General features: G+C 42.5%; 1 protein-coding gene across 4 annotated transcripts in view; it reads right to left on the bottom strand.

Moving 5' to 3' along the window:
* The window catches only part of PLD5 (phospholipase D family member 5), a 207759-nt gene that overhangs the window by 41753 nt on the left and 149918 nt on the right, over positions 1-16088 (bottom strand). For all 4 annotated transcript variants that reach the window (XM_019647599.1, XM_019647600.1, XM_019647601.1 and 1 more), the window contains one exon: positions 13495-13622. In XM_019647599.1, the coding sequence (XP_019503144.1) occupies positions 13495-13622 (128 nt within the window). The remainder of the gene's footprint in view (positions 1-13494; positions 13623-16088) is intronic.

The following is a 16088-nucleotide window of genomic DNA, read 5'->3' on the forward strand; positions in this document are numbered from 1 at the left end:
AGAGATATTACAGAAGGGAAAGCGCTTATTTGTCAGACTCATTTTCATGGGCCCCTTAGGGGTCTCTTAACTCCCTTAATTAGAACTTGAATGGGTCTCTCTGTTTATTTTCTAGTAAGTACACTGACTAGATCACTGTAATGAAACTAGAAGAAAAAGCCTCTCTGCTTTTTTCTTTTTTAAGGGTTGCATTTTAAATTTAACTTGAGATTCTTTTACTCTTTTTTTTTTTTAATTGGAAAGACTGGAAAAGCTTCACAGCTTGGGGTGCTGGCAGTGTTCCACAAGTCCCTAGACCCCTGTGGCTTCTTGATGACGATTGTGGAGCCAGCATCTGCCAGCACAACTCGAGTGATTACCCATAAATAGGTGCTTGGTGGCAATTCCAATTCATTAGCTACATCAGAACCCAGAGTGTGAAGGAAAAGGCAATATGATCAGTTTCCTTGGCAGATACCCTGTGATGGATTACTCAAGAATTTTCAATAAAATATGAATTCAATCTTAATATGCTGGGTGATCACATGCTATGTGTTAGGCACTTTTTTTATAAGGAATTTTAAAAAACAAGGTATAGTCACTGCCCTTCGTGAGGGAAAAGTTGAGAAATGAAAAACTCACAAACAATTAAAATGGAAGGCAAAATACAGGTAACACGAGAAAGATACAGTAGAGTCACTGGAGGTTCCTGAGTGCTGAGAGGTATGATTAATTTAGGAACAATGTTCAGGGGAAATTTCTAAAGAGTATAAAGCTCTTACTCACAACTATGAACCTATGAACCTCCCATCACTTGAGATGTGTGAGTGGAGGCTTGTCTCCAGCAGCCCTGCACTGGGGGGTCTTTGCTTTCCCTTTCTTACCTCGGAGAGTCCAACGAGGGGGGGGCTTCTGGCATCAGAAGGGCCCCCCTAGATGAATTTCTTTCTCTCAGAAAAAGCTCCAAGGCCTTACCCACCTGCTTGTCACTCTCTCCTACGTTGGTGCTTGTGTTTTAACTGACGAAACGTGTCTTCTTAGCAATCTCTCTCCCTCTTTTCTTGGAGCTGGGTGTAAACACCAAGTGACACCAAGAAAACGACACCGCCAACTAAAAACAACTTGAAAATAAAAACGTTTTGGGCTGCCTGAATTATGGTGTTTTCCGTCTGTTTTGGATGCAGTCTCTGAGGCTGTCTGGCAGGCATTTCAGAGTTCGAGTAGAATCCAGGACCAGCTTCTCAGCCTCCTTCATGCCCAGTGAGGGGCCCAGCGGGGATTCGGGAAAATCTGCCTTCCTCTCCCTCCCCATGAGAAAAGCCATCTGAGAAGATCACCAAATGTGAGATAAAGGGAACAGGCCTAACCATTTTATAAATCCTATGCTTTGCTCAAGGATTTAAGTTTAGACATAAAGAAATAAGGATTCAAAGGCAAGAGTTAACACACGTAACTCAAAGATGGGTTGAGACCCAAGTGAAGAGGGAGACGGACCAAGAGAGGAAGGAAAAGCAGGAATTTGTCTTAGGTGAGGGGATGGGCAGATATAAATGAGAACCAGATGGGCTCTGGGGTAGAGAATAACACGCACTAGAATGTGAATATGGTCTGACCTATTTCTGTTGTTGTTATGCATTTCGTTTGGAGTGAAAGTTGGCGAAAGGAAAAAAACAGTACCTAGACAGAAGCAAGTGAATTAAAATTAACTTGACCCCCAGGTTTAAAGAAATAGTAGCTAGACAATAAATAAAGACTTTGAAATTTTACTAATGAACAAATGTGAAAAAATTTGTGCAGGATGAAAGCATTACAAGAACTCCCATGAAACCACTTCCTCTCACCATTAGTACTTTACGGGGGTGGGGGGTGCCATGTGGAGGTAGCTGGATGATCTCAAAGCCATTGATAACTGACTCCCAGCAGGGTCAGGCTTGGGGTTACAAGGGCACTTAATATTTAGGGGCTCAGGAGATTAGAAAGCTTTTTTCCTAGCTTTATTGAAATATACTAATTGACATATAATATTGTGTAAGTTTAAGGTGTATGGCGTGGTGATGTGATATTTGTATATATTGTGAAGTGATCAACAAAATAAAGTTAGCTGACACACCTATCACCTCAGAGAGTTACTACTTTTGTTGTTGTTGCTAAGATGGGCTCTCTTAGTAACTTCCAAGTATATAGTAGAGTATTGTTACAGTCACCGAGCTGTACATTAGGTGAATACGTTCCCCAGAACATATTCACATGGTAACTGGAAGTTTGTACCCTTTAACCATAGAAAGTTCTTTGATGAGGGACCTTAGGAGCAGGAGAAGGGCCTAGATATTGCTCATTGGATGATTAAACTTCTATTGTGGTGTCACACACACACACACACACACACACACGTACACACATATAAAGTAAATGCTTATTATGTTATATGTAATAAATCTATTGAATTAAAATTAAACATATTTTAAAACATAATTCTATGTAAGTATATATGGCTACTACATACTTGCAAAGGAATACTTTGGAGCAGTGGGGGTGTCTCTGGTGGAGACAGTGAAAGCCCTTCCTCCTCTCCTTCTGCTCCCTCTCCAGAGGTGATCACTGTGAACAGCATGGTGTGTGTCCTTCCAGATGCTTCTGGGAACACCTGTAAACATGCTCACTTATGGGCATGTGTGCGTTTAGAGCTTTGTTTACAGAAATGGGATGACGTTACATCCTTCCAAACAGGAGGTGAGTGGGTGATCTGACTTATGACACCCTGACTCAACCTGGGGCTTCTTTCAGGGTTGAAATGTGGCAACGAGGAGCCTACAGTAGAGACATAAGCTAGCCCGCGGAAGCTCAGCCAGTCCAGGGGGGACCCTCCCCTTCTGCCCTTCCTCACTGCCATGAACTTGATTAAGCCATGACCTTGGTTAAGGAACTCGTCTTGTCCAGCTCAGGCATCACCTCCTCTAAGGAACCAACCCAGACCCGTCCTTTAGTCTGAGTTGATTACACATGCATCAAACTATATTATAAATATTTGTTTACTTGCTTGTCTTCTTTGTATAATGTAAACTCTTTAAGGAAAAGGACCTGGCCCCTGCATCTTTGTACCCCTGGCACATTCAGTACAGCCTGGCACAAAGTAGATGCGAAACAAATCTGCTGGATGAAGGAACGAATAAATGAATGAAAATAATGAAGCAGGGAAATGACACATTTACAGCAGGCAAAGCACGTTTCAGAGATGTTCCCTGCTGAAAGATCTTGGCAGATAAAAATGATAAATATTTGACTTCTGAGAACAACATCGAACTCATTTTATAAGGAGGCAGAGCCCAATCCATACATTTGGAAGAAGAATAAGTGATTTATGTTAGTGCCATGTGTTGAAGGCATGGAAGGCTGTTGAAGCTTTCGAAGTCCTGAAGCACGCAGCACCGCAGGCCCCGGGCTGCAGCGGATATGACGTCACAATGACAGGTCCTTCCAAGTGAACTTGGTCTGTTTGCTTGATATAAAACTAGCGTTTCAGAGTAAAAACCTTAGCTTTTTAGGCTTGTGATTAACTTAGAAAAAAATATATCCTGCTTTCTAATTAAAGAGAGAAAGAGATGCTACAGACCTGTGCTACCAAGATTGCCACTAGTCACATGTGGTTACTGAGCATTTGTAATGTGGCTAGTCCGAATTGAGATGTGCTGTGAGTGTAAAGTACCGCTGGATTCTGAAGACTCACTTACAAACAAAACAAAACAAAACAAAAACCCCAAACATGTTATTAAGTGTTTTATATTGATGACACACACACTGAAATGATAATATTTAGGATATATGACATTATACAAAAATATTATTAACACTAGTTTAATTTGTTTCTTCTTACATTTTTATGTGGCTACCAAAAAAAGTTAAATTACGTATGTGGTCTGCAGCAGTGGCATGTGGTATGTATCTATTGGACATCGCTGCTTTGGAGACCCAAATTACTCAGAGCTGAGAGTTTACTGTTCTACGGACTAAACCTTCAGCCATTTTGACGGACCAGTATCTCAAAAGTTTAAGCACATTTCTTGTATCCTCAACAGGAAGCAGCGAGTGGACTGTTTTCTCTTTTCCTGAAGGGAAAGTCGGGGTCACCCTGCAGTCCAGGAGCCTGGGGAGCTGGCTGTGAGGCCTTTGCCTGGCTCATACAGATCAGTTCATGAAGATGGGAATTTTCGAACTGATGTGTTGCTTTTAATGGTTCGTGTTCACTCCTGCCCCATGGACAGTTCTCAGTTGCCTGGCCTGTGAGTGTTCCTTCTGTCTTATGACTTCTTACTGGCCAAAGCTTGGACATTAATTAGGTGAGCCTAAGAATAAACAGATCTTGAATAAGGCTCTAAGAGGTGCTCAAATAAGTAAAAGAGTGTAGTTTTGGGGAGTTTGGCTGTGCAGGGTCTGCTTGCATATTTTTTGGTTCATGGTTTAATTCCAGTTAGAGAAGGCTTGCAAATATCCAGTTTCTAGCTCTTTGGGATATCACTGTAGATGTGGGATGTTGCTAAATATTTGAACCACTGATTCAGCCAATTATTAAGTAAGAGAAAGAGGGTAGCACAGGCAAAAGAGTGTCACATAAACCAGAAGTTTGGGTTCCAGTCCTAACTGTGATGCTAACGGATGGAATAATTCCAGAACCTTTTTCAACTGGCCTCTCGGAGACAGTTATCTGATCTGTAAAATGAAGCATCTAAAGCCTGTCCTGTGTATCTGCTATGAAGACAAAATCAATCAATGTTCAGGGGAACTTTCTAAAGAGTATAAATTTCTTACTCACAACTAAGAACCTATGAACGCTCATACCTATATGTTTGGTTTATGTTAATCTTGCTGTATTACGAAGCCTGATTTTCCCCACAGGCTTCTGAGAATGAAATTCAGACCCACCATTTCTAGAACAAATCCATCTAGCAATGCAGGCAATTCAGGAGTCAAAGAGTATTTTTAGGCAGTTCTTAAGGTCCCAATATGGCACACTGAACTTTGACTGAAACAACATAGAAGCAGTTGAGCCGCTGGTGGGTAGGGTTAAGGGGGTTGCGTTATGGTGGTGCCAGGTAAGCAAGCCAGCTCTCTACACGCAGTTGCTGTGGGAATTAAAATTCAGAAAAGGTTTTTAAAAATATGACAGTTACATTTTGGTGAATTCAACAACAAAGGACTGAAGTGACAGCTAATTATAATAATAGATGCCTGAACTGTAACACTTGATGTATTCAGGATGATTTATGGGTATAAGAGCTGTATTCTCGCAAGTTGTTGTATCAAGATAATATGTTCCACTTTTTTCCAATTAAAATAGGAAAGCCATGAAGTAAGAAATATGGGGCAATAAAATTCACCTAAGTGAATCTTTGTTAATACAGTTGTTAAAATAAATGCATTGCTTAGGCCTAACTAAGCTTTCGGAGAAATCTAGTGTTAACATTTTTAATAAACTTTCATTGAAGGAAATAAAACCTGTATACACATAGTCAATGAGCTATGGCAATTATAGTTTTGCCTTAAAATCCAGAACAAAACAAAAAACCACGTGGCATACAGTAGTATTTTTAGGCATATAAAATTTTATTTTCATAATGAATAGCAAATTCTCAACCATCATGAAGGCAACGTTAGAAATGTTACTGAACTGGTGCAGACCAGCTTTGGGGGACGTCACCGCTCTGTCACCAAGGCCACCGTACAGAGTGAGTGTGTGTGGCTTGGCTCTTGGGAGTGCACACACCTGCACTGTGGTCCCTGAGTCAAGGTGGGAAGCAGACGTGTCCTGATTCCTCCTGCTGTGTAGCGAGTCGTGGAAAGTCGTGATGATGCTAACTCACAGTGTGCAAGCTCTGATGAAGAAACCAGAGCTGATGAACTTCCTGTCCTCAAACATACAGTCCAGTAACGCCGAACCATCTTCAGCCCCCAGAACATTTCCTCCTCTGAGTCCCTGCCTGTGACAGGGAGCTGACTCGCTCACAGCATTGGCCTGTCAGTCCCAGGAAGGCTTTCCAGTTACAAAGTCCTTGCTTACACTGTTGCACATCCTTTCTCTAGTAATTTCCAATCTCTGGTTCCAGTTCTCATATGGTATGGTTTTAAGGCTTACATGATTATAGAAGACACTCTTGTCTGTTAATTCATGCGTCTAATTTAAGCACCTAGTGTGTGCCAGGTACCGAAACAGGGGCCGGGGTGTCATAGTTAACCACAGTCAGGTGACCCCCTCATCCCGTTCACAATACAGGCTCCTAGACACCTACCTGGGATTCTCAAACCGGTCTGTGGGGAGGCAGATGGTGGAAGTGGGGGGATTAAGGCTTTGTGTATCCGTGAGAGGCCGAATATAAAAATGGGCATTGGCCACACCATATATAAAAACAGTGCTCTAACCCACAACCTGCGGCAACCAGCCCAGAAAGCCAAACAATAACTCCTGTAGCATGGAGCCCCAAAATGGCCAGGACATAATCAATAACTCTCCTTTTGCCCTGCTTCCAATTAAGGACCACTGGAGAAAGCCACATATGTACCCCTAACTAATCACACATTATACCCCACTTCTATAATAGTTAGTCGTCCTGTAACTTCCCCACTCCAACAGCCCCCAGTCAGGGTCCACTGAAGTCTTCCCTTCTTCCCACTTTGACGCTTTCCCACCTCACTGCCTGCCTGCCTTTGAGTCTCTGCAAAACACGAGTGATGGTGGCTGACTCCCTACCTGTAGCAAGCTCTGAATAAATCGATTTTGCTTATTCTCGTCTGGGTGGTTTTCATTTATTTCCACACCCTTGTTCAATTTCCTCTTGCTGGCATGGGTCTGATTAACTTGCTACATTCCCTGTTAAGTCTTGTTTCTGAAAACCTAGGTTATAGCTCTGTTCCCTGATTTGCACTACTTGTAAATATGGTCAACAGCCTTCAATACGTTACCACCGAAAACCTAGGTTATAGCTCTGTTCCCTGATTTGCACTACTTGTAAATATGGTCAACAGCCTTCAATAAGTTACCACCGAAAACCTAGGTTATAGCTCTGTTCCCTGATTTGCACTACTTGTAAATATGGTCAACAGCCTTCAATAAGTTACCACAGAAAACCTAGGTTATAGCTCTGTTCCCTGATTTGCACTACTTGTAAATATGGTCAACAGCCTTCAATATGTTACCACCGATAAAAACTTTGAACAGCACAGAATGGAGAATCCAGCTCTATGGAGAGACAGGACAGACCTCCCCTCAGAGGACACAGCCCCTTGGGTGCTGCTGCCCACCTTACTGTTCTGTTAACCAGGTCATGTGTCTTTGGACAAGCCTAGGGAGATTTGTGAAATCTTTGCCAAAGACAATAAATAAAACTAGTCTCTGGCATTCTCTTGACCTAGTGATCTAGATAACTTATCAAGGAAGGAAAAAAGATTCCTTGTCATCAACTCTAAGGCTACAATTTACCGTGCCTGCAGGGTGTGTTAGAATATCCCACTTGATCGAGGTCTGTATTCTTTGTTCAGTTGTAGAGACTGAAGATCACGAAGAAATGAAAAAACTTGCCCAGGGTCAGATAATTATTAAAGTAGAAAAAAAAATTCAATTTCAGCCCGGTTGGACTCCAATCACTAGGCTATACTGCAAGCTTAGTAACAGCCAACAAAAATAACGAGGCTGGCAAAACAATGAATCTAGATTTAGCCTATGTTTTCAGAAATACAATGCTCTATGACTACAAGTCATAGTCCACATAGGGTGGCCATTTTTGAAGTATCGTATTAAATTTTGGGCATCATATCTTAGAAGGGACTTTAACCAAATGGATTATATGTATCTAGGGGAAAAAAAAGTGGCCAGGATAGAGGTTTTGAGACATGTCACATAAGGAACCATTATAGATTTTCAGATTATCATGCCATTAAGAATATGGGTTGGAGGGATATGAGGGAAAATTTTGGAAACAAGTGGAAAGGACCTACTGACTAAATCTCATCTTAGGAAAGGCAAACAGAAGAGGGCAAATGGTGTTCTTATTTCTTCACAGAATTGCACAAATTGAGACTATTTTATAACAGATAATAACTGGCTTTGTGAGAACGTCTTCCATGGGAGATTAAGAAAGAGGATTTCCTACTTATGCCTCTTTTTTTTTTTTTAAGATTTTTATTGCGGAATTGGGGGGATGGGAACAGCGCTGGGGAATTGGGGGATGGGAACAGACAAGTTGCTGTCGTTTTGTTCTTCAGTCTAGTTGTGGAGGACGTTGCTTCACTGGCCCAAGTTGGCACCATCATTGCGCTCTTCCTGGATGAGGCAGATCAGTCGCCGGCTTCTGGACGACTCACTGCTCACTGCGGCTGCTGGCCGCTCACGCTGGCTGCTGGCTACACACGGTAGCCCATGGCAACCCACTGCCACAGGGGCTGCAGCCTACGCCGTCGCCGGCGACTCACATCAGCCCAGCTCCAGGTCGAGCTGTTGTTCAGCATCTTAGCTGTGGAGGGCAGGGCAGTGTCACTGGCCCTCATATGTGGGATCCGAACTGGGACCTTCTGGAGTCCCAAGCCATCCCCCAACCATCGCGCCACTCAGCCGGCCCCTACTTATGCCTCTTTTGAATAATATTATCTGCAAAATTATTATTTTCAATATTGTAGGAAAAAAGCAGGATTTTGCTATTGAAAATACAGTCTGCTAACATATTTCTTCTGTAAAAAACGGACTTCCATTCCTTCCTTTACTTTCGAATGTATATGCAAACAAAAATGCCCTTTCTAAGCAGACCAAGTAATCTTCTAACTCAATATTGGGAGAAGCAATTCTTCCTGTTCCTTGTTTTCATGTTGCAAAAGAAACATTAATTATTCTCTGTTGTATTAGCAGTTGAACTGCCTTTTGCCTTGGCTTGTCTCCATTTTCGTTCTGGTATCTATTTACCTGCATTACCAAGGCACCACTTCCCTAGGAGCTAAGATATGTCTTCAGAACCTCATAAATTCTGAGCAAAATGTCAGCTCAAGTGCTAGCAGGATGTGCTATAAAAACAGCGACCCCATTCTGCCCACTGGCACGCCCACTGGGTCTTCAAAACTGTGCTTCAGTCCTTTGTTCTTTTCATTGAAAGAAAGGGGGACAAGAAGGGGGAATGAAGACTCTAAGTCTTGGCACTTTTTCTCATTGCTAACATCAGGCTATGATTTAGACTGAGGAGACTTGAAGGCAGTCCCCTCTTGGCGAAGCTGAGGGAGGGGCAGCTCTTCTCAATATTCCATCAAATGGTTATTGTCAGAAATAGCGGCAACGATGAAGTCAGCAGCTTTAGGGTCAGTCAAGAACTAGTACTATTCAGGTGTTCAAGCTATTAGATAAAAAGCATTACTATCAGCCAATCTGTTTGCTGGTTCTCCGGCTGCCTGCTGGACATCACAGCGGCCCCTTCCTTCCGACATTCCCCATTCTTGCTGACAGTACGGTCCTTCTCTCAGTGGGCCCAACTCCAGATGCTGGAAATAATGCCCTCTGTTCCCTCTGGCTGTGCCATCCCATAGGGTTGTCACACGGTCCCACCGCCTGCACAGGGGTGCGGCAGTCACTGGAAGAGGCTCTTCTTACTGCTCCCGAGCTCGTGCACCCCAAGAGCTGGCCTGTTTTAATTTATAAAGGTGGACTAAGACCAGTGCACACATTAATAGAGTTTAAGTGGCATTCCTCTTTGTTCTAATTCCTGTAAAAAATATTACTAATGTAAAAATCTCCTATCTCCAGAGTTGCCAGATTCTTGGGACCAATGAACCTACTGAACCCCGCCTTCAACTCCAAGCCAGTCCTTCATTTAAGGGGGTATGTTCAAATAAAATTTATACAAATAACTTTTTGTTCAAACAGGATTTTCAGGCTTTCTTTTCCAGAATCACGCCCCCAGAGCCCTATGCTTTGAGGCCTGCTGTGCTCTTTTCTTTCTCCTTCACACACCAGCTAGTCTTTTGTGTGCTGTGTTAGTGCTGTCTTTTTGTTTCCTCTGTGGTGTTTGCAGGAGCTCCTGAGATTCACAAATCCAGACCCCTATGTGGGAAAGCCTGTGGTGATGTTCTCTTACCTCCCACAGGACTCCCTGCGGCCATGGATTCTAGGGGCGCACCTGAGCCTCTGGAAGAGAGGAATTCAGAAGTGGACACAAATGGACTTCCTAGCCTTTCAAAGGCAACCCGGAGGTTAAGTGGAGTTCTCAGAACTCAAGTACGGAGCAACAGGAGGTGCGATTCTTAGGCCATGATGTCATCATGGGTTTGCAATCAGGTGTGAGTAAGTGAAGGGTTTTTTGATGGATAGTGGTAGCTTTTCTTAAAAAAAAAAAAAAAAGAGTGTTAGAGAGGAAATCTGTAGCGTAGCGTCACAGCAAGATCATGAAAGAAAATGATTTTTCGTCACAGCAAGATCATGAAAGAAAATGATTTTTCATAAATGTAATTTATTTCTTAAAATTAATAGCAGTGAAATAAGAGTGAAGGGCTTGGAGTTAGAGTGGCTGGGTATGAATTCTAGCTTTGTCAATTTCCTGGAAGGTGACTTTGGGTAAGTTACTTATATGTATCTCTCAGCTTCCGCCTTTGTAAAATAAAGTAATGATAGTAACATTTACAACAAAGGGTTACTGTAAAAATTAAATGAATACCTATTCTTTAAATGCTTAGGAGAATGCCTAGTGTAGAGAAACCCCTCAATACACTGAAGCTGTTATTATTATTGTATTATTTCTCCTACTTACTATAGATTTAAGGCAACAATTAATGTACCAATAATCTGCTCCCACTGGAAAACTTCACAAAATATAAAGCTGATGATGTAGGAGAAATCTGACACTTGGAAAATGTATTATAATTCTTCATGTAATTGGTAGCTTCACACACAACTTTGCTCAAATTAAAAGCTGTTATAATGCATGGGGTCCTGCTGGGCAATGTTTTATGTCACACTGAAGTAGACCAAGAAAAATCCCACAGTCTAGCACAGTTGAAAGAAAACTAATTGAAGGTAGATGATTAAGTGTAATAACATGATCCCAAATGCGGAACACTATGGGGAAAGGGTGGGTAAGGTAGGAGACAGCATTTGTGTGTGAGCATGGCGAGGAGGAGAAGGAGTAGGTGTTGCTGAAAAAGAACTCTCAATACAGATGCAGGGGGGTTAATGGGATGTTAAATGTTCATGCAGAAAAGTTTTGAATGCTGCCCACTTCCCAGCTATGTCTCCTCTCCACCCCCATTAAAGAACATAGTCTCTTCCAGGGGGAAAATAGAAACAAGATTAAGAGAATAGAAACGAGATTTATTTTAGTTTGGAAGAGTTTGGTTTAGCCATGGAAAGATGAGAAAATGGCGACTTTGGACTGATTCATATCTGAGTCCCAAAATGCCAGGAATAAAATGAAAGATGCAGACTCTGCCAACTTAAACATCAGTCTAAAGACTATGAGAACCTTCTCCAAACGCCTAATTCCTACACAGGTTAGAGAGTGTTTTACTATTTTAACAGGAGAGAAGAGCAACAATAGAATTGGTTCTGCTTTCATTTTTCCAACACTATCTTCATTTGGAAGATGAAGATAATATCCACTCTCAGGTGGTTATGACAAATGAAGTGTATATAAAGCTGCACAGAAGAATGCAGATTTCCACAAAGGAAGTCCATGTGCGAAGACCCATGTGGCCTGACATCACCGAGGGCTTCAAGGTTTCCACCAACATATATATTTTATTCAAGCCCACAGCCTTTTCCAACCCACCTCAGGCTGCTCTCCTCCAAGGACAGTCTCCAGGGACAGCTGGCTAGGACGAACCCTCACCCGCTCTCTCTTTATGGGGTTGTTCAGGGTGCTTAGTGCTTCATGGGCTTTGATGAGAAAAGAAATTCTGAGATATTCTAAATTAAATTACAGCAGCCGGAGAATGAGAGAAAAGAGACAGAAGAGTCAGTCTGTTAATAGCTGTGGATCAGCTAACCGAAGGCTGCTCACATTCATGTGTGAGTATGTCTGTTGGAACTTTGGTTTAATTTCCAGGTGGCTATTTCTGTGATGAGTATTCTCAAGAGAGGGCGGCCAGGCATCATAGAACCCCAGCAGCCTCAACTTGTACGTGAACTTGCCGGACTTGCCCACAGCCTACCCAAAGGGGCAAACACGTCTTTCTTGGACTATGCACCTGTCCCAGAACTGCCCTGCAGCAACTAACTCCAGCCACCCCCCTTTATCTACAGCTAATGTAAATTCTTTCAGCACTGCTTACATCCTTCTCCCCTCAACTTGATGTATAAAAACACCTAACAAGTCCAGAATGGGGGGAATGTCTTTTCACCTAGCGCTGCTGCTGTTGCTTCAGATTTCATGCCCCAGGACCTGGTATTTCTTGCTAGCAATGGCCTAATACATCCTTCCTTTCATTTATTTATTTATTTACTTTTTAAGCTGAGCCATCCTGCCACCTGTTGGCAGCTCAGCAGCAGCTCGGCTCGGGCCGTGAATCAAACTGGGGCCTCAACCATCCTTTTAAAAAAGACTTTCAGCCATGGAAGTTACGTTTTGTTGTTTAACAGGTTCCCCTCCACGAATTTTTGATGGGTCATAAAATAAGTTTAATTTTTAACCTGGTATTACACTTATTCCATACTTAAGAAATATGATAATCCATTTAGGTTTTGAAAAGTATGATGTTGTTGGTATCTTTGAGCTGAAGGGGAGAAATTTCACAAGTTCCCTCTGTTGATTCCCCCTCTCATAACGCGGTTTAGGGGCTGAGAACAAACCGGCCATGGGACCACGTCAGAGGAACGTGTTTCTGGACAGATCTGGAGGGCCTAACTCCATGCCATTCCATAATGGAGAGGTTGCAATTCTCCAGTTCCTACTGAGAGTGACATTAAATGAAGAGTAAGGCATTGAGTGGTCCTTAGGAAAGGAGCTTGACTAGCTCTAAAACAGAGCTGAGTACTAGAGCTTCCTCACTTCATCTTCTGACTCATGGACAACTCTGGTCTTTTCTGTAATATGAATGGAAACTAGCTACCACTTAGGAGTCTGTAAGTATGGAGAAAGGATAGGATGGCTTTGGTGCTTCAGGTGACTAATCGGAAATAATTCGCAACTGATCCTTACTCTGCATTTGCCACGTTTAAAGTGGGGACATTTTCACATGTCACAATGATGACCGATTTCAAAAGGAAATAATGTCCAAATGACTATACAGATCAAGTATGAACATTTAAAAGATCAATCTACTTTCCTACAAAACAAACAACAAAAAAACCAAAGACCAAAGAGTGATCCTCAAGCAGAGAAATCAACACTTGAATACATGTACCTTGTCTGTCTAAGCAAAGGAGTAAAAGGAAATAAAGATAGCTTGCTCAAAAATGTGGAGAAAAGTATCATTAAACCTGAATAACTCAAACCTCATGCATGCAAATGGAACTCACAGAACCTCAGGCCCTATCAGTCAGTGTCATGTGGAGATTACCTGTCCCAGGGATCGCCAGTCCAAACTGGCACTGCCGATGTACACGTGCTGTTTGTCCACAATCCAGAACGAGGACTGCAACCGGCCCTTGTTGTAGGCGGTCATGTTCATGTAGGTCACCTCAGCTCCTAGGAGTTCAAGAAAATCCCATCAGCCTGTGTGTCAAGGCCCTCAGCTCACAGTCATCTACCAGCAGCAATACTCATGGTTTGCATTGATCACAATTTAAGGAAGCCAAATATTTACATTAGTTTGGTGCACAGAAGGCCCTTGAGGAGTTACTTTGCTCTCAAAAAGAAGAAATACAAAGGGAGCTTTTCCCTACCTAGATGCAGAGGAGGCTCTGCATAGTGATAAGAGCATCTCCAGTCAGATCTGACTCAAATCCAGATGGTGAGATGTGTGCACCATGCTTTCTCTTCTACTTCTTTTGGAATAATCTTCATACAGTTTTGCAATCAACAAAAGGATTGGTCATGTTTATATTACAGCTCTCCTCAATAAGAAATTGGCCACCTTACACCTTCTACACATGATTTTTACCTTTTATCCTTTCACTTGTCTTTGCTTCTTCATGTTCCTCTTCGTTATTTGATTTTGATTTGGTCTACTTTTCTTTATCCATTAGTTCTTAATGATGATTGTTTTATTTCATAAATTAAAACACAACTTTGAATGGCTAACTAGGTCACTCAGACTATTGTTAAAAAAAACCCAACAAAACAACCTGCATTTAAGATCTGAATTTAACCAACTGTTCTAAGTATGATGTGCCATAATCCATTGTCAAGCTCTTATGTATTGCTGTCTCAGGACTATGCACTTACAACTTCTCAAAAGGAGCATACAGTATATTGAATGCAAGGCCATTTAGGTAAATTTCTGCTAAAGGTCCACTTCTTTAAAAGTAAAGACCTACATGCTTATATTTGATAAACTAACCTAGTCTGTCTTACATATTCAATATCAATAAAGAGGATCTATTCTGGTGGCCCACTTTATTGTCAGAATCTTCATTCCCAGAGGAAGACATCATATCATAAGCAGAAGGATACATTCCAAGATATCAGAAAGGAGGAGGAGTGATTTACACTATAAACTTAACCTGCGACTCTAGAGAAAATGTAAACTATACATCAGGGTTCCTGTGGCAGGAGAATGAAAAGAGAGGCTGTGGGGTTGGGAGTGATCTGAGGGGAAGTGAGCATCAGGCAGATTTTCCTCTGTGTGTGGAGCAAGTTCTTTATCCAAGAAGGGAGAAGGGATGTTCCTCGGCCCCCAGCCATCCTAGATAGTAACATCCAAGGGATAGATAGAGGCCCCAAAGGAGGAACAGCTGGGTAGAGCAGAATCTCAATGTCCTAGGTGGTTACCATGGCAATTACAGAAAGACACAAATCTGCATGGAGGGGGTGGTGTGCCCCAGAGACACAGCTGCCAGTGTTCCTGTGCAGTGCAGCATTGAATACATTGAAGACTGTATTAGGTTCCTACCGCTGCTGTAACAAATACTACAAACTGGGTGGCTTAAAGCAACAGAAACTCATTCTGGCCGTTCTGGTGAAGGTGTTGGCAGGGTCATGTCGTGCATTCTCTAAAACCTGCAGGGGAGGCTCTGTTCTTGCCTCCTAGCTTCTGATGGTGGCCATCCATCTCTGTCCTTCCTTGGCTTGCAGTGGCATCACTCCCATCTCCGCCTCTCTTGTCACATGACATCCTCTCCCTGTGTCTCTGTTTTGTCCTCTTCTTATGAGGGACATTAGTCACGATGGGTTAAGGACCTACCTCACTATACTATGACTTCATCTTAATTACCTTTGCAGCAATCCCATTCTCAGATAAGGTCACATTCTGAGGTACTAGGGGTTAGGTCTTCAACATATCTTTGGGAGATAAAATTCAATCCATAACAGAGACCACTTCTTCAGGTATATAAATGTTGAATAATTATGGTGTACCCCTGAAACTAATATATATATGAACTTTATTGGGGATCAATGTGTTTTTTTCCAGGACCCATCAGCTCCAAGTCAAGCTGTCCTTCAATTTTAGTTGTGGAGGGTGCAGCTCAGCTCCAAGTCCAGTCGCCGTTTTCAACCTTGTTGTGGGGGGCACAGTCCACTATCCCATGTGGGAGTCGAACCGGCAACCTTGTTGTTAAGAGCATGTGCTCTAACCAACTGAGCCATCCGGCCGCCCACCAGCAGCTCAGCTCAAGTCGTTGTCTTCAATCTAGTTGTGGAGGGCGCAGCTCACTGGCTTATGTGGGAATTGAATGGGCAACCCTGTTGCTCAGAGCATGCGCTTTAACCAACTGAGCCACCCGGCTGCATCTGTTAGCTATATTTTTGGTAAAAATTGTTTTAAAATGTTTTTTTTTTTGTTTTTATTTTTAAAGATTTTTTTTTTAAATTGGGGAATTGGGGGGATGGGAACAGTGCTGGGGAATTGGGGAAGGGGAACAGACAAGTTGCTGTCCTTTTTTTCTTCAGTCTAGTTGTGGAGGACGTTGCTTCACTGGCCCAAGTTGGCACCATCATTGCGCTCTTCCCGGTCGAGGCAGATCAGTTGCCGGCTTCTGGACAGCTGCTCAC

This window comes from Hipposideros armiger, unplaced genomic scaffold, assembly GCF_001890085.2.
Source record: "Hipposideros armiger isolate ML-2016 unplaced genomic scaffold, ASM189008v1 scaffold_113, whole genome shotgun sequence".
NCBI lineage: Eukaryota > Metazoa > Chordata > Mammalia > Chiroptera > Hipposideridae > Hipposideros > Hipposideros armiger.